This window comes from Palaemon carinicauda, chromosome 37 (genome assembly GCF_036898095.1).
Source record: "Palaemon carinicauda isolate YSFRI2023 chromosome 37, ASM3689809v2, whole genome shotgun sequence".
Taxonomy (NCBI): Eukaryota; Metazoa; Arthropoda; class Malacostraca; order Decapoda; family Palaemonidae; genus Palaemon; species Palaemon carinicauda.
This window is the reverse complement of record NC_090761.1, coordinates 43271454-43298953: the sequence shown is the minus strand read 5'-3', so window position 1 is coordinate 43298953 and position 27500 is coordinate 43271454. Positions and strand designations below refer to the sequence as shown.

The following is a 27500-nucleotide window of genomic DNA, read 5'->3' as shown; positions in this document are numbered from 1 at the left end:
TATCCTTAATCCTATTAATCAGTACTCTACCATACACTTTTCCAACTACACTCAACAAACTAATACCTCTTGAATTACAACACTCATGCACATCTCCCTTACCCTTGTATAGTGGTACAATACATGCACAGACCCAATCTACTGGTACCATTGACAACACAAAACACACATTAAACAATCTCACCAACCATTCAAGTACAGTCACACCCCCTTCCTTCAACATCTCAGCTTTCACACCATCCATACCAGATGCTTTTCCTATATATATATATATATATATATATATATATATATATATATATATATATATATATATATATATATATATATATATATATATATATATATATATATATATTGAAATAAACTAAAAATATAACCGCAACAGAAATAACCATTGCAGGCCTACAGGCCTACTGTATTTTCCTTTGTACTCTTCTAGAAAGATATAGGAGACCTGTATACCCCAAATCTCGATTATGTCCGATTATCCCGATAGGCCGATAATGTTTGGCGATTTACAGGAAGCAAGAAGCCATGCCTTGGTAGTTTTTTCATATTGTTTAATATTTTATCTTTCATGATAAAAATTATAACTTTGAACAAACGTTTGTTAGCATTCAGAATTTAGATAATTAGTAAGTAAATTACCTGTTTGATAAAAGATAAATATTCTAAATGCAATGTAAACATGTTTACACAAAGTGTCAAATGTTTTGGTTTGTGAAAAGTGAAAACAAGTGTTCTGTTTCGTCAGAAATTTCCTTAGAATCCCTGTATAGGTGCAAGTGCTTCACTTTTCATCAGTTTTACTAAGTTTATTGTAAATAACCACATGCTTAAAGTTTTTTTACCTTGTGAATTCAATACAATGTGACTTCTAGGTGAAGATTTATCCCTTTTCCCATTCATGTGATCTGCCAAAGTTGAATTTGGAGTTGCATCACAACTGCTTATCAACGTCTTCCTAAGGTTAAGGACAAAAGGTAAGGAATGACATTCATTAAGGTAGTTTGAATTGTAGAAAGGAAAGGGTTCGGTACAGTATGTATTTACCCGAGCATCATTCGGATATACACAGGAGAGTAACAACATGGCTTCATATGAAGATCAATCTAAATTACTGGATGGAATCTACGGTATTATTGTGTCCAGTCCAAATCTTTAACATGCTCCCCCTCACAAGCATTTTGATTGACCACAATTTGCTTTGCTCCTAGATAACCGTTATCTCATTGCTCCTCTGTTTTGGAAAAGGGTACATGGACATGCTGCGCACGCCAGCCTCTTGGGTCGCTGTTTTGGTATTATTATAGAACAGCACATCACGGGAAAAGTTTACTAATAAAGAAATGGGGTCTGCTATAGAAAAACTCGTTTATGAAAAAATTACCTTTGTTTCCATCGCTAATAAATAGCTCATAAGATATACCCTAATGTATACTATGGTAATGGGTGCCACCCAGTGGGAACCAGGTGTTTTGAGAGGAGACAATTTACTGGGTAATCGATAACTAATGGTAGGCCTAAAACTAACATTATTCTCTGGGACACTTATTAAATCCACAAAAATTAAACACAGAATATTGGCATTCGATGATCCTGAGTTATTTCTCATTGGTTTGTTTACATCTTACAGTTCGCATGTAAGGTAAGCCATTATTTGTAATATACGTTTAGGACCCCATTGTAGTTACAGTGTTAGTGCATATAAAGGGAATAAGATAGGTATTATTTGTGATCTTCTTTGTAGCTCACCAGGTAGGTCTGTGACCTTGGAAGGCGGCTCCCAGGGGCTTTTCCCCTGCCAGTTCTGTGACCTGGAAACTACTAGGTTAGGTTAGGTGTGGTGTGTAAGATTTCATGGCCTATTGAACAAATCTTGAAATTTATATTTTTGTTCAGGAAAATCTATCCTCAGGGAACAAAATGTTTTTCCTACAGTTAATAGTGTGTTTGCAGTGAATTTTACCTTTATTTCAGTTGTAAATAATCATATTTTTTCCTGTTTTCCCTAACCAAATGCCCCTGTTCCCACCAGTGTTTGTTGGGAAAGGGAGATAACGGGGAGAACGGCTTATTTGCTGCGGAAATGAAGGTGAAATTCGTTGAAATCACACTATCTACTGTAGTTAAAGGGGTTTTCCATATTAAAAATTTTATCTCATGTTAAACTATAATTTTACCCACACTTTAAGGCATGTTTTTTTATATGTTTTATTATTATTGTTCAGTTCATATGAATCAGTTGTGAGAAGGTGGTGGGCTATCAGATGCATGTAGGCTGAATAAGGTAAAAATTTTGGGCTAGACCCACGTACAATGGTATTACGCTCCAATAGGTTAAGGCCCGCTTCACACAAGCGGTTTGAAACCGTGCAGGTTAGAAATCAATATAGATCAATGAGGGTCTTCATACACTGGGAAAAATATCTGTGCGGCAGAATATCCGGACGGTGGTGATTTGCAAACCGCATGCACTAATAAACTGTGTGGCAGAAGAGAGGTTTTCCCCCGTCCGGTAATAGTGGTTCAGCTGTTGCAGAGGGTAGACGTTTCTCTTCTGCTGCTAATTTTCAGTAATTATTATGAATTGTTATATGTTCCATAATATAAATTCTACCCAATTGCCCAATCTTTTAAAAGAGTGAGATATATATATATATATATATATATATATATATATATATATATATATATATATATATATATATATATATATATATATATATATATATATATATATTTATTAGGGGGGGGGGGCCTCAATCAGTGTTTTGCAATGATCCCATCATGTTAAAAGAAATGGGGATGATTGCTGCTGAAATAGTATTGATTATTATTATTATTATCATTATTGTTATTATTATTATTATTGTTATTATTATTATTATTTATTATGATTATTATTATTATTATTGTTATAATTATTATTAGCAAACAAGATAAAATTATTCATACTGCACAATTACAGTATCTAAATTTCCATAATTTTATCTGTATTTATGTCAGGGTCTCCCTTAACTTAACCTAATCTAGCAAGGTTGTACCTGATTTTGGGTTGAATTGAACCTCTACCTAACTTTGATTTTTGTAAGTTGTAGACAACCTGAAAATTTAGTTCAGTATAGCAGTGCACTTCATGTTGTTTCTGTGAATTGGGAGATATCCTGTCACTCCATTAGCATTGCAATGGTTAACATATTCCTGACTGTAATGATGGGATTAGATGGCATATTTGTTGTGGCCTGTTGGAAATGTCCCTGCCTGGTGGTCTGCTGGACTGGTGTTCGAGTCACTCTCAAACTTGTTAGTTTCTTGTAGTGTCTGCAACCTCACCATCCTTGTGAGTTGAGGAGCCTATAGGTCTACCTGCTGAGTCATCAGCAGCTATTGCATGGCCTGCCTTGGTCCTAGCTTGGGTGAAGAAGTGGTTTGGTCTCTGATCATATGTTTATATGATCAGTCTCTAGGGCATTGTCCTGCTAGCTAAGGCATTGTCATTGTCCCTTGTCTCTGCCATTCATGAGTAGCCTTGATCACCTGATTTAATTGATTTATTTTTTGACAGGGAAGCCATTTATGTGTGGAAGGGACTAGTTCCAAAAGTACAACCTTGAGGTCTTGATGTATTTTATAAATTTTTTAATTATTCAAGCACATAGTAACCACTTTTTTCACACACAATCACATGCAGTGACCATTGGTATATTGTACTGTACAGTACAGAGCATATCTGCTGGTTGGAGGTGGGAAGAGTGCCAAAGCATCTGAGTAGTTAAGGTTAACAATTTATAAAGTTCTAATTTGGTGAAAACAAGGGGTAAAATTTATGTAATGGAAAAACTTGCTTGTGAATAGTGATAGCACGTGTTTCAAATGACGGTTACTTTTCAAAACACATGGTACTTGGAATATAATGAAACTTATCACATTTTTATTGGTAAATACATATCTTTCCATTAACTTAGTTGTATCCCTCATATTTTCTATAGAAAAAAAACTCAAATGAACAGTATTTGACCATTCCTGATTGCAAATTTCCATGTTTCTGAGAAAATTAAGATATAGCATGACTGATATTTTATGGTTTATGTGTGCAAATGTCTATATTGCCCGTTATGACTTTACTGTAATCGGTGGCTACTAAGCCTTTGCAAGGTAGAAAGAAAGTCCACGTTCTTGTTGAAGGATACAAATATCAGATACAGTATAGGTTTTGTTCACGATAAGGTGTTCTGGGGTAGGTTAGTTTAGGATTAATGTCTTTATGAATTGTATCACTGTATTTTAGTTTCTGTCTTGTTAGGATATTGCATTTTATTATTTTATCATTAAGACCTCCTGGTATGCTTTACATGAGAACCATATTAAGAAATCTACTAATACTAAGCTCATATTCTAATCTATTAAAACTTTACGGTTACTGAGATATTTATCAAAATCCATGTTTATCCTATGGTAACAGAGTTACTTCTTAGATCCTTTTACTAAATCTGATTTTGATTAAGGTAAGGATAATTGCTTAGCCCAAGTAATATGAAGATTTATTCAAGGTTTTCAAATTGTTATGGAACCCTAGGTTAGCTTAGCAATGTGGGACTTGGTGGACTAAGTTAAGTTTGGGAGGGCCAGGTTAAGATGCATCCCAATATTTTTGTTTTTCTGTTTTGTCCCAGAGTTATTTGAAATACAAAAGATGAGGAAAACATATTTTTTATTTTGATCTGCTCTCCTAAGTGAAACTATTCTTTTAAAGTAATATTTTTTTTTTTTTGGGGGGGGGGCGCTGAATAAAGCTCCTCTGATCAAGTGGGACCTTGTATTTGAGACTACATTAAACTAGGGAAGGTTAAGCTGTGATATATCCCAATAAATACAAGGTTGTATATTTTTCTCAATCAAGTTTTTTTCATGAGTGTTGCTGATAAAACAAGCAAACCATATATTTGTCAAAATGCCCCACTTTTTCTTGTTCCAAGAGCCTTTTATTTTCAATTCAGTCCTCCCTTATATTTAAGATGATTTTTAAGGGAAATAGAAGCTTGTATCATCTAATCATTTCTAAATATGTAGAATAAGTAATAGGCTATCCTTATACAGCATTTTTAAAGTATGGTTCTTTTCTTGATGGTTCTCATGCATATGGTTGTCATATGTTTAGTGGTATGGGTGATTTTAAATATTGTTGCATTAAGGATCTGAGACCACAAAGGATTCAATTTGACTATTCCTTGTCCAGTTCTAGATTTCTTTTTTTTTAATATAAAGATGGTAATTCACCAGGAAGTTAAGCTTTAGATATAGAAAGATGGTCTTCATTTTCCTCATTGTAAATTGTCCGATAATGGGATGATTTTAAGGCTATTCTTTACAAGAGAATTGTCTTTCATTTCTTATAATTAGTAAAATATAAATTGCCTTTCCAGTTTAAAGTAGGAGGTTGTGCGCCTATTAAGAATCTCAGAGTTAAATGATACAATATGACTATCAAATGTTTAGCTTGTTTTCAGTCTGCATCTGCGATTTTGGGTGAAGTTGATCAGGCCATTTAATTATAGACATAACACCACAGCCTTCAAAGGAGATATCAAGTTTGTTTGAGGATCCTTCTCAACCTGCCAAGGATCTTTCAGGGCTGGAGGGCCCTATGACCCTGAAAATTCACTTGATTGAGCTGAGAAGGCATTCAAGGCAGATCATAGGATTGATTTTTAATTGCAATTGTGTGGGGTAAGCATCCTAGGCAACCTCTCTATACCTAGTACCATCAAACAAAAGTAATTTAGGACACTCCTAAGAGAATGCTGTTGTTCAGGCTGCTCTTGACCCTACCCTGCTTACCCAGGAGGGAGTGAAGGAGGAAGCAAACTGTCAAATTTCAGCACCAGAGAATACAGTAGCCCCACTTTTTCTTCTTAGTTCCCTCCCAAGAGTACCCAAAGAACTTCCCCCTGTAAATAGTCTTATTTGGCTGAGGAGGAACAGTCTTGAGATGAATAGTCTTCCCTCCTCTGAAGTACCTTTGTGGGAAAGGGATTTAATCATCATTGTATGTTCCATTGCAGTTTTACCTTTGGCATGATGCATTTAGCTTTATTGTTTTCTAGGGTCTCTTAGGACTGAAAGGTTCCTGGCATTGAGCAGAAGAGTGGAAACCTTGTTTTCACACCAATATCTAAACCTATTAGCTACGCTTTTTGTGATAGGGTCTTTTCTCTAGGTCTCAATCAAAAGCAATCATGCCTTACAGAAATATGAGCTGTGCTGCAGACTCCACAAGCTTTTTGAGATTATGTAATGAGTCAATTGGTGGTTTTGATGCATAGGAACTATGCCAGATTGCTTTATATCATCAAGTAATGGTTGGTAGTCTCCCCTCCCCTCGGCTTGGTGGTAAGGCAGAAGCATAAGTGGAAGATTTACCAAACTCTCTGGCTGTAAGTTTAGTGAATTCTGGGCCAGAGGAATGTAATGGCAGACCAGCTTTATTGTTAGATTATGGGGACAATGTTTGCAACATCTTTGTACTGCAAAGGCATTTCAATTGATCATTATGTTTGCCACCAAGCTAAATGGAAATCCCCCATTGTTCTACTCATTCCTGGACCCAAAGACTGCTCCAGAAGATGCCTTTTAACTTCCATGAGTCCACCTGGGCATGTATATCCACTCCATTCTGCTCATCCTGATTGTTTATCAAATGTGTGCTGATTACCCATCAATCAAGATGAACCTGGTAGCTCCGCAATGGCCTCAAGCAGAGTGGTATCCTGATCTTTTAAGTCTGCATTGAGAGGTTGGATAGAAAATGCCATGGCACAATTTTCTTCATCAGTTCTAGCTGCTGGTTGTAACACTTGACTATGAAATCACTGGAGTTTATGTTTGTAAATTTTCCATTAATTACTGCAAGATAAAGGTTTTTCTTATAAGACTGCTTATAAGACCGAGGCCCTTTGCGTCAATAGGGATGAGAGGATATATATATATATATATATATATATATATATATATATATATATATATATATATATATATATATATATATTATGTGTGTGTGTATTCACACAATTACACATAGGCCTACATACACACACACACACACACACACACACACATATATATATATATATATATATATATATATATATATATATATATATATATATATATGTAAGATATATTTTTTAAATAGTGTTTAAAAAGACCTTGGATGATCGTCAGATATTCAGTTATTAAATAAAATGTTGCCTTTGCAAATGAAATAAAAGCAGGCGCGTTAGATCTTAAGATGGAAAAATATCTACTTAAGTAAAGAAAGATAAGCCTATGTTATGCGTTAGTTTTGATTTCACGTTTTTTCATAATTGCTTTGTAAGCCTATAACTCTTGTGGCTTCTTGATTAATGATGGTAAACAAAGACAGTAGACTTGGTTCGCACTCGCTTTCTTATTTCTAATATGTTACTATTTTTCATTTTATTGATTTATAAATTTTAATGTGTTTTATCATCGAAGGTTGATCAACAGTTTAAACTTTAAAATGCATTCCTTAACATTTAACGGGGTTTCATCATTGTGTGTAAGGTAACATTGATTTATGGAACGTTGTATAGGCTATTATTTCTCCTTTTGCACAAAGTCATTTATAGAACGTAGATTTTGTCTGGGATAAGTTTTAAGTCTCTAGATGCAACACTATACTGGAATTTAAACAGTTAAAGCATTTAAAAAAACTATAAGATAACTAAGAAAAAGTTTTAAATTTTCCTCAATGATTTGAATAGACAAAGAAATGCACGTCATAAAATAAAACTAAAGAATCATATGAAGATTAAGTCATTTGAAATACTCTAGTAGTTGATTCTCAGTTTAGCATGTCTGCGTCCGATTTTGCAGAACGTGTGAATTAACCCTCCCCCCCCCAATATTGGTGTCTCATGATTTTTTCATGTCTTTGTTGACTGATGGCATTTGTGTCATATCCACGTAGAATTGGATCGTGTGTTTGTGTAAATAAATGCTAATGATTCTCAATTTTTGCTTTCATGTTTGTTTAAACGGACATTTTTCTATTTTTATATAACTATTTTCAGTACAATAATCAAGAGTCAATTAAATTATTCTTGTTTCTCAAAATATGTTGGGTACAGATTTTTGGTATTAAGGTGGACTAAACGATATGTATTTTGATATCTGAAAAGGATTTTTTTTACCTCTGCCATCGAAGTTGGAAGGAGGTTATGTTTTACCCCTTCTTTGTCAGTGTGTGTGTTTGTGAACAGCGTCCTGGCCACGATTTTAATCGTAAAGTAATGAAATTAAGAGGGATTAACTATTATGTAAAAAAATGGACATAATTAAATTTTGGAAGGTCAAGGTCACGGTCAAGCAAAATGTCCAATTTACGTAGCCTAATCGGCCATAACTTTGGACATCATTGTCACAGAGACTTCAAACTTGGTTCATTTTTCAGTGTATGAAAATCCACGTCAATTAACGCATGTTAAGGTTAAAGGTCAAGGTAAAGATCGAGAAATAAACTGTCGCGGTTGAAGTCTGCGCTCTTCTGAGTGACCCTCTAGTTTTGTGATAAGATCAGTCATACTTTAGTGTCGACACCTGTTCTGAAATACAGTAATCCTATTTGACTATATCTTGGAATTTCATGCGTTGTTGAGTCTGTATGTACGTGAAGTTGATTCTTGTATTTTGAGGAGTAATGTCACATTTTTATCATTGAGCTGCGAATCTGAAATATTTTACGAGGTTAAGTAGCTAGTTAAGCATATTATGCATCTTCAACATTTTTTTATTTATTTTTTTATTTATTTTTTTCATTGAGATAGATGTCCTCTAGATCTACATTGCATTAGGCTAGCGTTCAAACTGTTACTTTCACTAGTATAAATCATATGAAATTTACTTCTAAGCATTAGGACTATTACGTGCAATACTATTGCTGATTTCTATATGTAAATTAAAGTTATTTTCTTTACAAAACTATGAAGCAAATAAAGATGCTCATTTGTTAACTGGCAGAACCAAACAAACATTTTCATTTGAGTAGACACTTGTAGTCCCATTATATAGTTATTCCATGTGTGCTATGATCAGTCTTTGAAGGTTTTGTTTAGTTATTGATCTCGTTACTAGCAGCTAATTGAAATCCACATAACTCAATTGACGTACACGTAACTTACGATTCACCAATTACAATTATCAGAGGAGAGTACAAGAAGGGTTGTCCTTGGAGGAGGTCTGGGGAAAAACAAAGACAGTGAACTTTGATTTCTTTGATGGAACAAATAACAAAATAGGTTTTATATATTAATTTTAAAAAAGATATGGTGTTTGACTTCTTTGGATAAACGGACATATTAATTTGATTAATCTTAATTTGGTTGATTTCGAAACAAGATGGTCCGATGTCAGGGTGCCAGAGAATATCAAATCAATCAATCGAACAAGATGATCTTTAAACGAAAGGAAAAAAAAAATTAGATTATATAGGAATATTCTTATAAATTTTCTGACACTTTTTTTTTCGTATTTAAGAAGTCTTTGTCTGATGCCCTGTACGGGATCTTTTATTTCTATTATAGTAAAGGGTCAGTGATCGGGTCCTCTGTTCTGACAGGTTTGATCACTGCACGAAAACGTTGCTCATGGAATATCTACTTCTGAACAGGTCAGTTGATTCATTCAGGAGTCGTAGTAACTTAATAGTTCCTCTTCCTCCGGGTTAATTTACTTGCATTTTACAGAAACAATTCATATGACTAATTCAAATCTTAATAATTACTTGAAGATTTTATTCTCTATACCGTCCTCCTCATTTTTTTCTAGCTTCCTCAAGAATTAGTTATGTTCTCACTGCGGGAAGTACATGGAATCTACCACTTACGACTGGCTTTTGGTTCATTACCTTTTCTGAGGTACTGTGCTTGTCTCGGAAATATGTAATAGAAGTGAGTGCTGCTGGGACAATGAGTTAAGCGTTAATTAAGATGCATATGGATTCAAATCCTAGATGGTTCGATTATAATGACAATGATGATAATAGCTATCGTAATTACGTAAATGTTACGAATCATATTGATAAGAAAAATTTCACCAGAGGTAATCTTCTTGACTGGCAACAATTGATTGGATTTGAAGACACTGAAATATAATTTATTTTGGAGATGGTCCGTTTTTCTCGGTGGATATCTCGGCCTTGTTACAAGTGTTAAATCCTACAGGCCACAGAAACCATACGCCTCATTTTCAATGATTCTGATAAGCAAATTTGATAAATCAATCGGATGAAATATGCTGGTTGTCTGTTTGATACAAATGTCTGCTCCTTGACGTTTTAAGTAAGAGGGACGAGTTCGCTATTTTTTTTTTTTTTTTGCGATTGATTTTATTTGAATTGAATTAAACATATCTGATCGCATACACTTGTGATAAATGCCATTGTTCTTAATTTTCTTTTGATATTTTCATTAATGGTTATTATCATCGATGTAATGTGCCCATTAAGTAATGGTAAATGACTCGTCTGTCATTTTGAGTGTTAAAGATTCATTAAGTAACTTCCCCCAACATATGAGCCTGAATTTATATTCAATGTAATCAAGAAATTAATTCTCTACTTTGGTGGACAGATTGCCCTCGTAGTTTTGCATTGTCATAAGCTTCTTTATTTTTATGAGAGAGAGAGAGAGAGAGAGAGAGAGAGAGAGAGAGAGAGAGAGAGAGAGAGAGAGAGAGAGAGAGAGAGAGAGAGAGAGAGAGAAATGATATTTAGTATATCAAATGGAATTTTCTAAAATGTATTCAAAATTAATTCTTCGGATGTATGTATGGATTACAAGTATAATTAGATGTATACTGATTTACATTTTTGTGACGAGATCATAAAATGGTATGCAAAGTTAGTATAAATTTTTCTTCTGTAGCATTAAATAATTTTTTGTCTTTGAAATCGTTTCGTCTAAATTTATCGAAATTCCAAATACATATTATTACTCGTTCTTCAGGAATTTACTGTACAACCGGTACAATTACGCTAGTGCGCATTTAATGTTTGGATTATTGCACAAATCCTCTGACCCTTGGTCTTGTCACGCAAATAAAACGGATGGTTTATAAGTCTCAGTCATAATTATGTTTCTTGTTTTGACATTGATAGAATTTATAGATACCTTGTCGAGTTTATTTTATACTTTTGGCTGTCATTAGCATTAGTAACTAAAGATTTGTGGTTAACATTAGGTTGAAATTTTTATTTTTTCTTATTTTTGTGTTAATTTATTGAGGCTTGATGACGTTTACATTTTTTATTCGCATGTTCATCTCATTAACATTTTTTTACCTTAATTTTAGGGATTAAAATATATGTATATATTTTTTTTGTTCCTCATTCAACATCATTTTACTCCCATACAGTCAACTCTCCTTTAAAGGTTTAAAGGTCACTTATGAATGGCAGAGGCAAGGGACAGTGACATTGCCCTAGCAATCAGGACAATGCCCTAGAGACTAACCATATATATTATATGATCAGCTCCCAAGCCTCCTCTCCACCCAAGCTAGGACCAGGGAGGGCCAGGCAGTGGCTGCTAATGACTCCTTTGTGAATGTGGAATGTGAATGAAGGAAAAAATACTTTTTAAAAGACTGATTTGCTGGTAGATGTTGAGATGTATAGAAGGGACATTATTGTATCTGAATCAGATAGATTGACAGACTTTAGCTATGGTAAGCAGCTCTACTAGGAAAAGGTCACTCCAAAATTAAACCACTGTTCTCTAGTCTTGGGTAGTGCCATAGTCTTCCACTGCCTTGGGTTAGAGTTCTCTTGCTTGAGGGTACACTCGGGCACACTATTCTGTCTTATTTATCTTTCTCTTGTTCTTTTAAAGTTTTTATAGTTTATATATGAAAGATTTATTTTAATGTTACTATTCTTAAATGTTTTATTTATTTCCTCATTTCCTTTCGTCGTCCTGCTTTTCCAACTAGGGTTGTAGCTTAGCAAATAGTAATAATAATAATGACTGTAATTGTAGCAAAGTGTGTGTACTCACTAATAATTTCTCGTGTACGGGCTCGAGTCCTATCAGGGAAATGTGAAAAATAGGAGAAAAGACTCTTTCGTATATTTCTAGCTCATGTATTTGTTTGTAGTGATAAGTAGGCCTAAAAATTAATATCTACAGTACATTAAGATAATCGAGAGATTCTTGTAGCATTAGAAATACTTTAAAAAGGGAACAGTATTGTATTCTATACACATGCATATATATACTTACATACATACATACATATATATATATATATATATATATATATATATATATATATATATATATATATATATATATATATATATATATATACACACACAACAATAACAAATACAAATACGGCTGTTTCTAGTTTACTATAGGACAAAGGCCTCAGACAAGTTCTTATTCATGTCTGGGGTTTGGCCATTTCATCACTACTTAAACCCCCCCCCCCTCTCTCTCTCTCTCTCTCTCTCTCTCTCTCTCTCTCTCTCTCTCTCTCTCTCTCTCTCTCTATATATATATATATATATATATATATATATATATATATTATGTCACCCTGAGCGGGTTCCACTTGGAAAACGGTACAAATTTCCCAAACTATTGTAGTTAGGAAAGGGGGAGGGGGTGTGAAGGATTGAATCTGTGTGCGTGTGTGTGAGCATAATTATTTAAATGTTTAGCTTTCATTTTTAACGGGTCACGTACACTAGTTATATATAATATATATATATATATATATATATATATATATATATATATATATATATATATATATATATATATATAATACAAAACATTGAGCGATTTATCCTATATGTGCATATCCAGGAAAAGCAACACAACAATCAGTGTCCTATTTATCCTTTTTGAAGGCCGAACTGTGGATGAGCCCCATTTACAGTAAAGCCGTTTTTGTCTACACAATGCTCAACGCTTGGGCTCGGCGTCAATGATCTTTGATGTCCGGATATCAGAAAACTTGAAATCAATCAATCAACACGTGGGCTAGGCCAAGCACAAATTGCACATTTTGCCACCACTTTGCTAACTGCCCTAAGATGTGCCAATGTTCTGAGATGTAGATGTATTGGTTGTTTGCCTCTAAATTGTAGATGAGCTTCCTGAGATCAGTGGCAATAGCAATTTTCCCTACAGGATATTAAGGAAAGGATATTGTTATATATCGGCTTTCTACGTGATGGAAGTCCTCAATTGAGCGGGGCAAGGTTGCTGGATTCCCATGACCTGTTATGTATTGACTGAAGATAGCACTAAAATTGTTTGTGTGTATATATATATATATATATATATATATATATATATATATATATATATATATATATATATATATATATATGTATATATATATATATATATATATATATATATATATATATATATATATATATATATATATATATATATATGTGTGTGTGTGTGTGTGTGTGTCTGTGTGTATGTGCGTGTGTGTGCTAGTTTCAAAGTCACTACTAATGTTATTTACAGAAACTTATTTTTCTGTGTTTCTAATTGTAAATCACGATTATCATGGGGAATTTTTTTTTTCTTGAAGTCTTGGTTTGATTGCTTCTGATAGGAATTTAAAAAGAAAATACAGAGAACTTTGTAAGTGCATGTCCTCGTCAATGAAGGAAGACTTGAGACTGAATAGAAAACTGTCAGTGGATCTTGATTTCTCAAAACAGTTCTTGTGGAAGCAGCCTAGAAGTTAACTTAACTGGGCACCTTTGTATTTTTAAGCCAATGAAAGAAAGACAAGCTTACTGAAAATTGTTCTATTGAAAAATATTTAATCTCGTTATTTTTTTTTTCTGAAATCTAGCTTAAAAAATAGTCGTAGCAGTTGTCGGTTTATTATTTCAATGGGTTGAAGCTTAAAATCTGAAAAAAAATATTATTGCAGCGTCTTAAGCATGTGCAATTATACGAATATTCTTATGGCATTTGTGATACAATATATTGATATTTCAGCTGCATAAGTCAGCAGTTCTTATGGTAACTGTATATGACTCAATTAATAGGACAAAGGTATATCAGTTGTACCGCACATGTTTCATACATGCTCGTACACTGTAACAGTTTTGATTTTTATCTTATCACTCGCTCTTCCTTGCACTGTTAATAGACCATCCTGTCTTTTCATGCTAGCACAAACTTTTTAATTTTTGAAGTTTTGTGAGGTTCTTGCTCATAACCCCCATATAAAAACTCGATGATTGTTCAATAAAGTTTAGTTGCATTCATCTTGCATCTCAGTTACCACCTAACTGACGCCTCGCCTATTTGCGACCACCGGAGTGTCCACTCCCTCCCCCCCTGCCCCCTCTCTAGTGTGCCCTACTGTTTAAATATGCTTCCCACTGAACCTGCCTCTTCGCCACACGCCGCCTCAATGAAACCACCTCCCTTCGCAAGCGGAGAAGTGTATGCCTGGTTCCAGCATGCTGGTGTCCAGTTTCGCATCAAGGGCGTGACTCTGTCAAGCACCAAAGCAGATTATGTTTTTGCGGCAATTCCCGAGGACATTTTTTCGGAAATCTCCGATTGGCTGTGCGAGCAAGGGGACACCCCAATAATGTACAACACCATCATATCATACCTCCTGGAGCAGTACTCACCATCAGCGTCCTTCTGCATTGCGAAACGTTTTCAACTCTCTCAATAACTGTTGGAGAACCTAAAGGCTTTGCTTGCTCACAGGGAAATGACTAGTATCGCTCGCCTGCAACCTGCTGCACACAGCTCTCCTCGTGAAGTGAATCTACTTCCTGCCCTTTTGGTACAGCGCCTACCCGAACCTGTACGTGCTGCCATCCTGGATATCGATATTTTGCCCATGGGGAATGTGATGACCAAAGTTAATGTCCTTACGGGCAGCCACTTCACCCCCACCTAGGCCTCTTATCAATTCCTCTGCTCCTGATAAAGTGGACAACTATTTAACATCGACCGAACCTGACGTGAATGCGGTAGGGTGCAGACTCCCATCCCATGACGTACCGGAGCAGCGACAAAGCCGCCCACCACCCACATATATCGCCCCTCGCTTACATCCAACCAATGACCTCTCCTGCCACTTACTGACGCCCATCAGTCGCAATTATGCTACTACCACTCCAAAATGTTGGGCTGCTACAAAGAAATGTGTGAGGTGCCAGTTAGGTGATAACTGAGAGGTGATATAAATGACACTAAACTATTAAACAATCATCGAGTTTTAATACAGCACCTTATGACCAAGAACATCACAAAATTCAATCATGAAAAAACTTTTTCTAGCATGAAAAGACAAGATAGCCGATTAACAGTGCAGGGAAGAGCAAGTGATAAGATAGAAAATCAAAACCCTTACAGTATACGAGCGTGTATGAAACACATGCAGTATATAGTCATTTCATAGAGTACTTTACAAGGATTGATACTAATTTGGATGTATTTAGGGCTTTTAATTCTCAATATAATTTTCAAATGTGAATGTCATACTTGTTGGAAATTTATCCAAAGCTATGTGTCGGAGTTGGAAATTTATCCAAAGTTACGTGTCGGAATATAATGTCTTCTCAAGACATCAAGTATAGTACGTAAAGAAATAGCCACGAAGGACATTATATCCCACGAAAATTAGCCGGCTTCTTTTACTTCAAGATTTTTATACGAAAGAAGCTAGGTTTGAAGATATATAAAACTTAAGAGATTTTTTTGCTTTCTCTTTGATTATACATTTACATTATTTTCGATTTTTAGCTATTATATATTAGAATGCACCAGGAAATGTTTAGATAGTTTCTGTGGATAAGTGGATACAGCCATTATGTGCACTAAATGTTAAACAATTTTGAAAATTTATTGTTAAAACTAATAGGATCGCATTTGGATATGTTTGAGAGGGAGTATACAGTACTACAGCAGCTTTGACCGTTAGTATTTTCTAAAGAAAAAATATAATAAAGAAATGTTAGAAGCAGTAATGTAATAATTTTTTATACATACCATGCCTTCGGGCCCGATAGAAAGAGCAGTTTCTCTCACAACCTCCGGAATTTCATAATCCTCCTCAGAAGAATCTTCCTCCTGTTGTGACGGTTTTGAAGTCTTCTCATCTGTCTGGTTTTCTTCGACAGGGTCTGAGTTTTTTGTGGTGTCCTCAGATACCTCAGAAGCTATGTCTTCTCGTTTCGGCTTTTCTGGCAATTCATATTTTTCTGCAGATCTTGAACTTGTGACAGACTGGTTTGCATAAGGATCCTCGTTTGAGACTAGAGTAGTACCAGACTTTGGTGGTAGAGGGGGTGGTTCACTGGAATCCTCTGGGATTTTAGATGCTGTTTCTTCTTGTGCTGCGTCAGGTGTCAGTTTTGATGCGGTTGAAATGGATTTTGATTTTGTTCCATTCTCTGTTTCTTTTTCATCTGTCATCATATTTATTTGACTGTTTTCTATTATGCCTGATCTTTCTTCTTTAATGGGATCCCTAGTATGCACTGTTATTTTTAATATCTCAATATTTTCTTCGTTTAAAGGGGAGTCTTTTGAAGTCTCTTGAACTGGTTCTGTGACCTCCTGTTTGACTGTAATAGGGGATGATGGAGATGAGCCACTTGGGGTCCCAGGTTGAGAAGTGTTAGGGGTTTTTGGAGGCGATACATGAGGAGTTTCTGGTGGTGATGCTTTGGGAGTTTCTGGTGGTGATTCAGGTGGAGATGTTGGGGGTGGAGGTGGTGGGCAATCCGGGGGGAGATCTGACTCATCAATGAAGGGAACACTGCGATGGCCTCTAAGTAAAAGGGCCGTTTGTCTCAGTGTAGTTGGCGATAGAGGTGGCGCAGGAGGAATTCCGTCTTTTCCAGGTAATTCTGGAATTTCATACTGAGAGACAGGTTCTGTTTTTTTCACCACTTTTTCCACATTCATTTCATTGGCATCCATGTAAGGAATGTCATCTAAAGCAGAAGGTGTTTGTTGTACAGGAGATTTGTTTCTTGCATGATCTTCAAGGCTCAGAAGACTATCCTCCCCTTCATCATCCAACTTTGGCGGTGGTGGAGGTGGTGGTATGGTTGGATGTTGGATCTGTAGTTTCTGAAGTGAAGCTTTTATAGCATTTCCCACTATATTTTTTGCTTTGATCTTTTCTTTTTCCTTCTTTGATTCTTCTGTTTTGTTATCCTTTGCAGAGTCTGTGGTCAGAGATGTCATGTCAGCTTTGGTTCCCAGTTGCTCTTCTGTCAGAGGAGATTTAGGTGGTGGTATATTTGGAGGATGCTTAGGAATTGGGGAAGATGGTGGTCTTGGTGGTGGTGGAGAAGATGGTGGCCTGGGTGGTGGCGGAGATGATGGTGGCCTAGGAGGAGGTACTTTTGGTGGTTGAGGAGATGTAGACTTCAGCGGTTGTGGTGTTGCTGTTCTACTTGAGGGATCAGTAGAGGGTGGTCTAGGTGCTTTTCGTTTAGCTTTTATGAGTATGCTCTCATCTTGCAGTTCTAGAAGAGATCCCATGGGACAAAGCCCAGGTGTATTGTTCAGTGGGGTGGAAGTAGCCGAGCGTGAAACCATTTTTGGTTTCTCTGTAACTTCCTCCTCTATGTCCTCATAGAAGGGATTTTTACCTACATAGCCAGATACAGTATAGTCATCTTTTTCAAATGGATTTCCATTGTTTACTCCTTTATGCTGCTTTCCCTTTCTTTTATTTTCATAATCTTTTTCCAGTTCTTTTACTTGAGACTTAACTGAGTCAATGTCTTCATAGAATGGATTTAATGATCGTTTTTTATCCTCCTCAGATTTGTCTACTTTCCCTTGCTCATATTCATTAGGTCTATTTTCATATGGCTTCCAGTCTGGAGGCATGAAATCGGGAGGCATAGGTGCCCTGCGCTTCTTCCTTCTTGCTCCTGTTGAGCCTCCTCTTAGTGATCCTGGCATTGATGCTGACGTCCATTCCATGTGAGGGTATGTGAGACTCAATCCAGAATCATCCTCACCGCCTGAGCTAACTTTCTTTTTTGGTGGAAGTGGAGGTGGCGTGTCTACTGGAACACTAGAAGCCCTTAAAGCTTGGACTTGTTGCCGAATCACATCAATTTCCTCATAGATATGTTCTTCTGGATTGTCCTTTGTTTCTTCAGTTCCTTTTGAAGTGTCTGGTACAGGTGTTGCGATAGGTGTAACAGATGTGTTTTGAACTGATTCTTTTGCTGATGGAGGTATTAGTGAAAGGGTACTAGATTGAATAGATTGTAAATCAGGGAGGCTTGACATATCTAAACTTGTAGTTGATTGTTCAAGTAAGGATGGCATATTAGCTAATTCTGATTTTACTGGTGCATTTGCATTCTTGTTTTCTGTTGATGTATCACCTTTAGAAGATTTTTCCTCTACCTTTTCATGGGACACCATGTTGTCTTTATTAGCTACATTTTTGGTCTCTGATTTATTGACAAAATCTTCTTTTAGTGTAATCTCCTCATCTGAAGAAGAAGGCTGTTTAGTCTTTTTGCTCTTAGCTTGTTTTACTGATACTTGAAGTGTTTCAGTTTCTTCGTCAGTGACATATGATGCTTGACTATTTGGCCTGTGGTTTAGTGAGGTGCTAGATTGAGCAGACATATAACTGTAAGAGCCAGTTGAGGAAGGTGGTCTTTGTAAGTCTTGGGCTATCTGAGATCCTTCTGAAGGTAAAGTGGAAGCCATTGAGGATGGGAAGAAAAGATCTGATATATTAGTAGGGTATTGGTGTGTTCCAGTTAGGTAGAGACGTAGCTCTTCAGCTAAAACCAACATATCCAGTGTCAGTCGGGCCAAGACTGATACCTCAGTCTTGGGTCTTCGCGGATATCGAAGCACGCCATCTTCTCTTTCTAGGTAACCAAGAGCCTTTAGAATTTCCACTGCACCCTGCAAAAATATCTTTTATCAGAAGAAAAGCTTTTGATTGGGGGAACATTTGCATCTCAAAAACAATAATTTGTTGTAAATTAAAAAAGAAAATATTAAATATTACCCTGATTTTAAAAATGCTATTTATTTTTACCACATTAGTGAAGAGCATTTTGCTATGTAACTGCAGTTTTCCAATATGGAAGTGAAAATATTTTGATGCAATTACTTACTTATATAAATAATCACTCTATATACCAAAGGAAAATTTAATTTCTGTGCTAAATACCTTAACAGGTGCCCAAGACTGGTTGGGATCAACTTTTATAGATCGCCATCCCAACTGTCTGCTAGCTTCAGGTTGCAGAAGCGTTTCTCCATATTGTGCAAGATGGATGAGTGCTACTCTTACTAGCGCTGCTCCAATAGTGGAGTTTGCAACACAGAGACGAGGTGCATGCAACATGGATAGTTTCAAGTCTAATGATAAAGGATGGTGGACTAGCAGGTGAAATGTGGCCCAATCCTGGCGGTCAAGTCCTCTGCCTCTGCAGAGTGACACCACCAAGCGTGCACGCCATAAGCTGGAAATGATATAAAGGCCATGGCATAGCTTTAAATTCTATGTTGCTTCATTTTATCATGGATTATGTTTTATGTGAAATTATATTGAAATTTATTAATTGTGCAATAATAAAAACTCTTGAACCTCACCTAACTTCAGCACGCCACGCGTTGCGTCTCTCATCTTCACGATCAGCTGTTGCACAAGTTAAGTCTGGTATCTCCCCAGGCTGCTGTAGGACCCACTGATAACTCTCAGTATCCTCTGCCACAGGGCTGCCCGCTGTCCAATCTGTTCCCTCACCACCCTGAAGAAAAAAAATGCCTTGTTTATTTTTACTGTGATTATTTTTATTGAAGAGATGTGTTCTAGAATTCTAGAATTTTAAAGTTCAAAGTTTTATTTGCTCATTAGCAATTTTAAAAGAATGGAATTTGATATTGCATATGATAAGAATTAAGAGTACTGAATACGTTGTAGTGTATTATAGCTAAGATTCCTGGTCTGTTAGACATTTGGGCATTGTTTTGAATTTCAAATCTTGGAATTTTAAGGCTTATACTATTTTACCACCATGGCCTTTGAGCCAATTTGATTTGAGTGGTCATATTAATTATCCTTTTAGTGCCAAATGGCTCATTCCAGAACAGAGGACTCAAGAAGGTATACTATGTGTAAAAAATCATGACAAATTTGAAGGTTTGACACAGTGCATAGTTAAGATACACCAATTTGAATAAGGGATTGTTTCTGACTTGCTTACCTCGTCTGCAGTAGTGGCATCTGTAGTTGGCAGCAAAATGTCAGTAGAATCTGTATCAATGTGAAGAGGGTCATCAGAAGGACGAATAGAGAAGAAAGTACTTGAGCTTAGCCTGGAGTCCCGGCCACTAGATGCATCCAGTTCTGCTTCAGTCACTTCAAGTTTCCCAGCAAAAGGTAACTTAGTATCTTTTCCCGAGGTTTCTGTGGCAAGTATGTGATGCTGAGAGTTTTCTTCAGATGACATTACTGAAGATACAGTTGTATCACCTGGTGAGGTGTTTGGCACACTTGAAGTTACAGCACTTGGCTCTATTATTGTAACTGTTTCTTGTAATACCTGGGAAACTGGTTTATTGGATGTATCAGCTGTTGATTTGGTTGCTGTATCCATTGCCTCCACAGTGATTGGCATTTCGTCAGTGGCTTGCAATGAACCACTTAAATTTACTTCAGAGATAGTTGTTGACACATTTTGTGAAACCTCTTCTTGTTTTGAATCTCTAAATTCCTGTGCAATTTCTTCTTTCTTAGGCGCAGAGATTGATACAGAATCAGATGAAACTGTCTCCAGTGGTGGAAGAGAGGAAATTGATGTTGCTGATGGTTGTTTATCTTGAAGATTGTCTGCAGTGTTAGTAATATAAGTGTCTGTATCCTCACCAATAGTGTCATGAAATTGTGGAATTTGTATGTCATCCTTTGTGGTGACAGCATTATCGTTGGAATGCAAAATGATGGGAGAAGGTGATCGAGGAGGAGTATTAACAGGTGTTGACTCAACAGAAACTTTTGACTTAAACACATCAACTGATTGTTCAAACTTTCTAAATGCATATGAAATTTCTGAATTTAACCTGGACGAATCATCACATGTAATTTCTGATGTAATACTGCTCCTGTCACTAAGACTATCTGTGTCTTTTTGGTCTAAGTAGCTTACATCGCTAATGCCTGCAAGCTTGTTTTTCCGTTTTCTTCGTGGTGGTCTTTGATATGGTACAAGATCAGTACTAGTAGTAATAATAGAACTTTTATCTCCCACTTCTGATATATCATCACTAGGAGCCATTATAGCTCTCAGCTTTCTGTCTGTAGATCCCCGGCCCTTGCGAGGTGGCGGTGTTGGTCCCCGTATGCTGAAACTTAGTGCGTCTTCAGCCTTGTATCCTCGCACTGATATGCTGTCAGATGGTGTAATGCTATGAGTCGTAGCAGCTGGTGATGGGGACCGTGCAAAAACGGGGGAATGAGAATTTTGAGATGTCACTGATACGCGAGACTCAAGGCGCTGGGAATCTATTGTTGCTGGAAGAGATTCTTGGCGAGAGGTAGTTCTTTCACTATCATCACTTCCAGCCCATGGTGTCATTGGTGGTGGAGGAATACCCCCAGGCCACATGCATGCTCCTCCATAATAGTATGGGTGTGGATAGGGATATGGCATGCATGGCATATATGGATACCAAGGATAAGGTCCTTGTTGTCCGTGAAGAGACTTCATGAGCTCCATCTGCCTCTTTATTTTATTCTTTCGTGGTGGTGGTCTTCTTTCATTAAGAACAGTTGAACCCGCAGGGACAAGGCTCTTAGAATCACTCTCAGGCGTAAACATGATAGCGGGACCTTCAGGCGGACGTCGTTGCACTTTAACCCTCTGTATCTCTATACGGCCATCATCGTCATTGTAGATACGCCTCATCGTATCTACAGTGTATTCGTCTGAGGGCATGGGAACTGTGCTGCTATGTGGACTTAACTTTCCCCCAGCTCCTGTAGGAGACCATCCAGGTGGAGGTCCAGGATATCCCCAGGGTGGTGCTGGCCATGGACCTGATACTCCTGGAGGGAGCTGCCCTGGCATCCATGGGGGCTGGGGTCCTCCTTGATAATTGGGAGGTGGATAAAAGTGGGGTGGGTAGGGCTGGGTGGGAAAGCTCTCCACACTATCCCTACCACCACTAGGTGATGCTCTTGCCTCGGTAGACATCTAGGAAGAAATATTTTATAGTTAGTATCTATTTTAATCACAGAGCTTTCTCTTACTTAGCAGAGAGGTTATGATTTGCAGAAATTGTTGTACTGAGAAAGAAAGAGGCCTGAAAAATTCCATCGGTGTGATGTTAGATGGTAGATAGTGCTACTTCAAATTAATTAGATAGAAAAACGTATGAAGGCGGAAGTGTTACAAATCAGTGATAGAAAATATTTTCAGCATTGGTGGTATAATCTATTCTTATTTTCTTACTCATAGTAAAATTTTACTTCGTATGCAACTCATTTCAACTATGACAGCAAACAATTACATTGTCAATTTTAGTCCTCAATATTTTCTATTCGAATATTCTAACCTTGACGACTATATGATATATGATAGACCGTTAAAGGAAATATTTGATTATTTATGTATCCAATAAAATAGGCCAAAGTACTCACCGTTGATTTCTTCAGAAAACACTTCTTTTTTTTTTTCAAGCTCCGAGGATGATTATAATGGCAGCACTTGGGTGAAGGATGCTTACTTGATCTAAAGACCTGAGGGTGGTAGTTGGTATGGTGGGTGGGCGAGTTGCAGAGCCCCACCCCCCATGGCTGCTACCCCCACCCACCCCCTGTGTCACTGGTGTGTCTCTCGAGTCTCAACAGGCTTCAAATTCACTGCGGAAACAAGAGGATTTTATCCAACCAATCGATTCATTTTTAGAAAAAATAAGTTTTAATGTAAAATCACATTTTTAAATGTGTATTGTCTTTTTACAATAAGATACACTGCGTAACAAATATGTGATACAATTCTATAAGAGAAAGCTGTATGAATGAAACAATTGAAACATGTGGTAATACAAAGAAATTGCTTAAACTAAGATATGATTATAAAGTATAAGCAAATATATATTTTGAATACAATTAAATCTATTAGTAATGATATAGGCCTGCCGTAATTAGCATAGCATCTCGTATATTGACGTTCGGAAATCAGGAGCATAAATAAATCGAATAGGTTAATAATTATCAGGAGAAAATACCATCCATTTATGAAATAATTAATCCTCCACCTTACGTGGGCTTTTGCATTGTCTGTCTGTCTGTCTGTAACGATTACCTTGCCTTATGCAAGACACTGGCTCTTGCGTTGTCAGCCCGTAATCGAATGTAATTGTAATTTACCTTGAAAGAGGGAGATTTTTTTTTTGGGGGGGGGGGGGTTGGGAGTGGTGAAGGATATTAGCCAAATTGCTCTTTCATTTGATATTTTCTCGCAGATATTAATTAAGAGTTGATAGAAGCAGTCTAATGTAATATATCCCTTTGAAACCTTAAAGAAAATAGAAAGAAGTTTTATTGCATAGTTGAGCGATGTGTTAATCCCTCCAATAATACACTGCTGTGAAAATCTCCAAGACCTACTTGATCAGCAGCCAACCCTTTTCATTTTTATCTTGCTACTTCTCCTTTCTCTGATATTGTTAAAATAGTTAGTTATTATTACGTTAAAACTAGCGCTTAATAATACGGTTATAGGTACTGAATGAATGAAGAAATCTAATATCATAAATTTTGTTTTGTAACCAATGGGAGAAATTGTTCTTTCGGAGGGTGCTTCTGCTCTGTCGCGACTCTAACACTGTCCTTTATGATTTAATGTAACATATTTAGGAATTAAAATTTTTTTTATCATCACTAATTTCCGTTGTCTGATTTTCCCGGTAGTTACTTCATGTAAAGATTTTTCAAAGTGAAAATGGCAACTAATGATTCTTTCAATGTAGTAAATGAAACACCGATGTATGCATTTTTTTTTCGAAACAAACACTAAAACGAAAAAAAGTAAGATTGAAAGTTGTTTTTATTTGTAAAGCGACAGATATCAAAACGAATTAACTACACCCAAGTAAAAATACAATTTATATATTTATATATATACATACATAAATATATATATATATATATATATATATATATATATATATATATATATATATATATATATATATATATATATATATACATGCATATATATATATACATATATATACATAAACATATATATATATATATATATGTAAATATATATATATATATATATATATATATATATATATATATATATATATATATATATATATATATATATATATATAAATGTGTATATATATGTATATATATAAAAATGTAAATATATATATATATTTATATATATATATATATATATATATATATATATATATATATATATATATATATATATATATATATATATATTCACACAGAAAATATTTCTGAAACAAGACAATAAATGAGTGAACAGAACAGAATAGGAAGCGAAAAGAAAAGCAAATGTACTAGTCTCTAGCTCTCTGTTCTTCAAGTTTCTATGAGGCTGCGAATGCAGCTGTAGGGCGATGTCACACTGAGGGTCATCCATGGTGTGAGGTCACGTCTTGTTGAATTTGGTTTTGGTAAAATTCATTGCAGTGAAAAAAGAAAAAAATAATCGTAAGGTGATTGAACAAAATTGTTTATTTGTGCGTTCAGTTCGTAATTCTTTGATTATCTGAATGATGACTCAGCTGCTACAAACGTAATATTTAACTTAAATCCTCGAGGAAATACAGTTATAAAAGATCGAAATTTAACACTGTTTTAAACTAATATGCTCGATTTTCTTTTGTTTTATAATTCGACTTAAGTGTCGCCATAATCAGATCATGAGATGGTAATGTTCCAAGGGCTGAACGTGAATACAAAAGTGAATTATGAAAATGTCTCACGAGCCAAAAGTGTCTTCACAACTTCTTTATGATAGAACATAATGATGTCTGATGTGGGTGGTACTGTACAACCTGTAGAAAGGAGTTAGCAGCCTTTTCCACCTTTTAATTATAACTGAATTGAACGAATACACTGTTTCTTATTATGGCTTTATTACTAATGTATGGTTTTATTACTGAATATATTAAACCATCTTGAGATTTTGTTGTTACTTTTGCCATAGTGTTAGTCTGAAATTGTTATTGAAGTAATTAATCTTTTGATCGTTTTATAACTTTACAGTATTTACACTATACTCATTTTTTTTAAGGAGGCGCAATTGCACTGACTCGCAGCGGTCCCCTTTTTAGCTCGGAAAAGTTTCCTGCTATATGATTGATTAGAGTTATCTTCTCCAACCAATCACCTAGCAGGAAAATTTTCCGAGCTAAAAGGGCACCCCTGGGAATCTGTGCAAATCTGTATAACTAAAAAGAATTTGACTATAGTTCCCCTTTCCATATATTTCTATTATTCGATATAATTTTATCCATTTTTTACTGCTGGTTTATGACCTTGTGCATCTGCTAAGTGTAAATTATATGAATAGTACTGAAGTACGAAGAATTCAAGTTATAATTGCCTACTGATAGCAGTAGCGGAAGTACACCATCTTTCGATAGCTTCGTTTTAGATAGCTGTTCTTGGCTTTCTTTTCCTGGTTATGAAATTTCACTTCCTGTTTCCGTTTTCTATCCAGTCTGCTTCATTGCACTTTCTTTGAAGCCTCTCATCCAATTGCAGGTTTGGTAAGACCCTTGGCTTACTCGTTCGAGCATTATGAGTTTTTAAAGATCGGAACTAAATTGAATGTTATTGACGGTATCAATGCTAATGCAGTTCAGGTATTGGCGGAGATTGGCATTAGGCAATGCGCACTTCTTACAATCATTCGTTATTTTTTGTGGTGTTTTCCTTTTTATTATTTTACAAAGCCATTTTTTTTTTATTTCAACGCTCTTAAGGTTTTCCTCTGTCACTTAGAATAGACAGGCAAGACAGTCTTAGTAACTCTCATAATAGTGCTTTGTTATTTCAATCTTTCTTAGTCCCTATCTGTCTGTCTGTCTCTTCAAGCCTGGCACATCTCTAACAAAACAGAGAGAGAGAGAGAGAGAGAGAGAGAGAGAGAGAGAGGAGAGAGAGAGAGAGAGAGAGAGAGAGAGAAGAGAGAGAGAGAGAGAGAGAGAGAGAAGCACTACAAATATGTTTTTGCAAAGTGCGTCACGAGAGGAGCAAGTGGTAGTGTATGGTACTTGGCACTACTGAAGGACCAGTAAGTGTCTGTGGCCGGGTGGCACTCTTTAGCTGTTGCCAAGATGCCTGGGTGACAGTGCCAAGCTGCGTGGACCTGATGGGTCTCAGGGAAAGGGAGGAGGAGGAGGAGGAGGAGGAGGAGGAAGGGGGGGGGGAGGTTAGCTGAGAGGAAAGGCGAGGCAGCTAGTCACATGTCGCTTGTTCAGAACCAGAGAGGGAGAGGGTAGAATGCGTTTTGTTAATATCATTCTTATAAAAAGAGTAAACATAGCAAGAAGAAGAAAACACGCAATGAGCTTTTTGTTTGTTGGATGTCAGAACCTCATGAGTGGTCAAGTTTTCTCAATTTTACGAGTTTGCATTTTAATTTAAAGGTTAATGGAATGTACTTTTATTCATGTCTAACCTTGTTTCTATCTTTCTATGAATGATCGAGTCTTCTCAAGGGAGTTCTTTGAGCATGCATCTCAGTAGAAAGCTTATCGGAATGTACTTCCCTTTATGTGTATCTATCTTTATCTATCTATGAATATATCTCTTTATCTATCTAAGGAGAAAATTATACAGATTTATCTATATTTGTGCGAGGAAATCTGATATATTTATCTAATCACCTGAAACCAGGCTTAGTTCTGTGGTCAAAATAAAAGGCTCTTAGTAACTTCTAATTCCGTTTTATCCTCTCTTTCGACTTCATTGTCTATATCATAAATATAAAATGCCTTTCTCGCCATGCTCTCAGCAATCAGCTAATTGAAGCTTCTTTCAGTACTGATTCCTCTGATCTGTTGCTACTTATTTGCCGTGGTTTTTTTTTTCTTCTTTTTGCGATTTTAAAGACCACGATTCCTTACGTGTTTTGCAGTCTTCGCCAGCAACTAGCTAAATCCCTCTCTTAATTATTTTTTTTGAAGAATGTACAGTTTCATTCTGTCTTCAAGAAAGCGGACCAATCTAATCCCCTAGACTAGTTTCTTTATGATTTACTTCCTGCTGTCACTTAAGTATTTGAGGTGTTTTCTCAAACACCTGAGCTCTGTTCCCTGTGGAGCACCATTATGGATTTCACAAAACAAAACACACTTCTGACTTTAACTATCCCTGTGATGTTTAGTTATTTTTTTCCTCTGTACTTC

At 36.1% G+C, this 27500-nt stretch overlaps 2 protein-coding genes across 9 annotated transcripts in view; one reads left to right on the top strand and one right to left on the bottom strand.

Annotated features, from left to right (window-relative positions):
- LOC137629601 (mucin-2-like) overlaps nt 1-27500 on the bottom strand; it is a 188220-nt gene that overhangs the window by 10073 nt on the left and 150647 nt on the right. For 5 of the 6 annotated variants that reach the window (XM_068361079.1, XM_068361075.1, XM_068361076.1 and 2 more), the window contains exons 2-6: nt 22732-22953; nt 20297-22285; nt 19683-19840; nt 19258-19552; nt 16080-18986 (exon numbers count right to left, since the gene is read on the bottom strand). In XM_068361079.1, coding sequence (XP_068217180.1) covers nt 16080-18986; nt 19258-19552; nt 19683-19840; nt 20297-22285 — 5349 coding nt within the window. In that variant the 5' untranslated portion in view covers nt 22732-22953. Of the gene's footprint in view, nt 1-9206; nt 9265-16079; nt 18987-19257; nt 19553-19682; nt 19841-20296; nt 22286-22731; nt 22954-27500 lie in introns of all 6 variants that reach the window. The other variant, XM_068361080.1, reaches the window with a different exon arrangement.
- LOC137629602 (latrophilin-like protein 1) overlaps nt 505-27500 on the top strand; it is a 511095-nt gene continuing 484099 nt past the window's right edge. For 2 of the 3 annotated variants that reach the window (XM_068361085.1, XM_068361082.1), the window contains exon 1: nt 670-986. The gene's annotated coding sequence lies outside the window, so the exon portion shown is untranslated. Of the gene's footprint in view, nt 639-669; nt 987-27500 lie in introns of those variants that run through there. The other variant, XM_068361083.1, reaches the window with a different exon arrangement.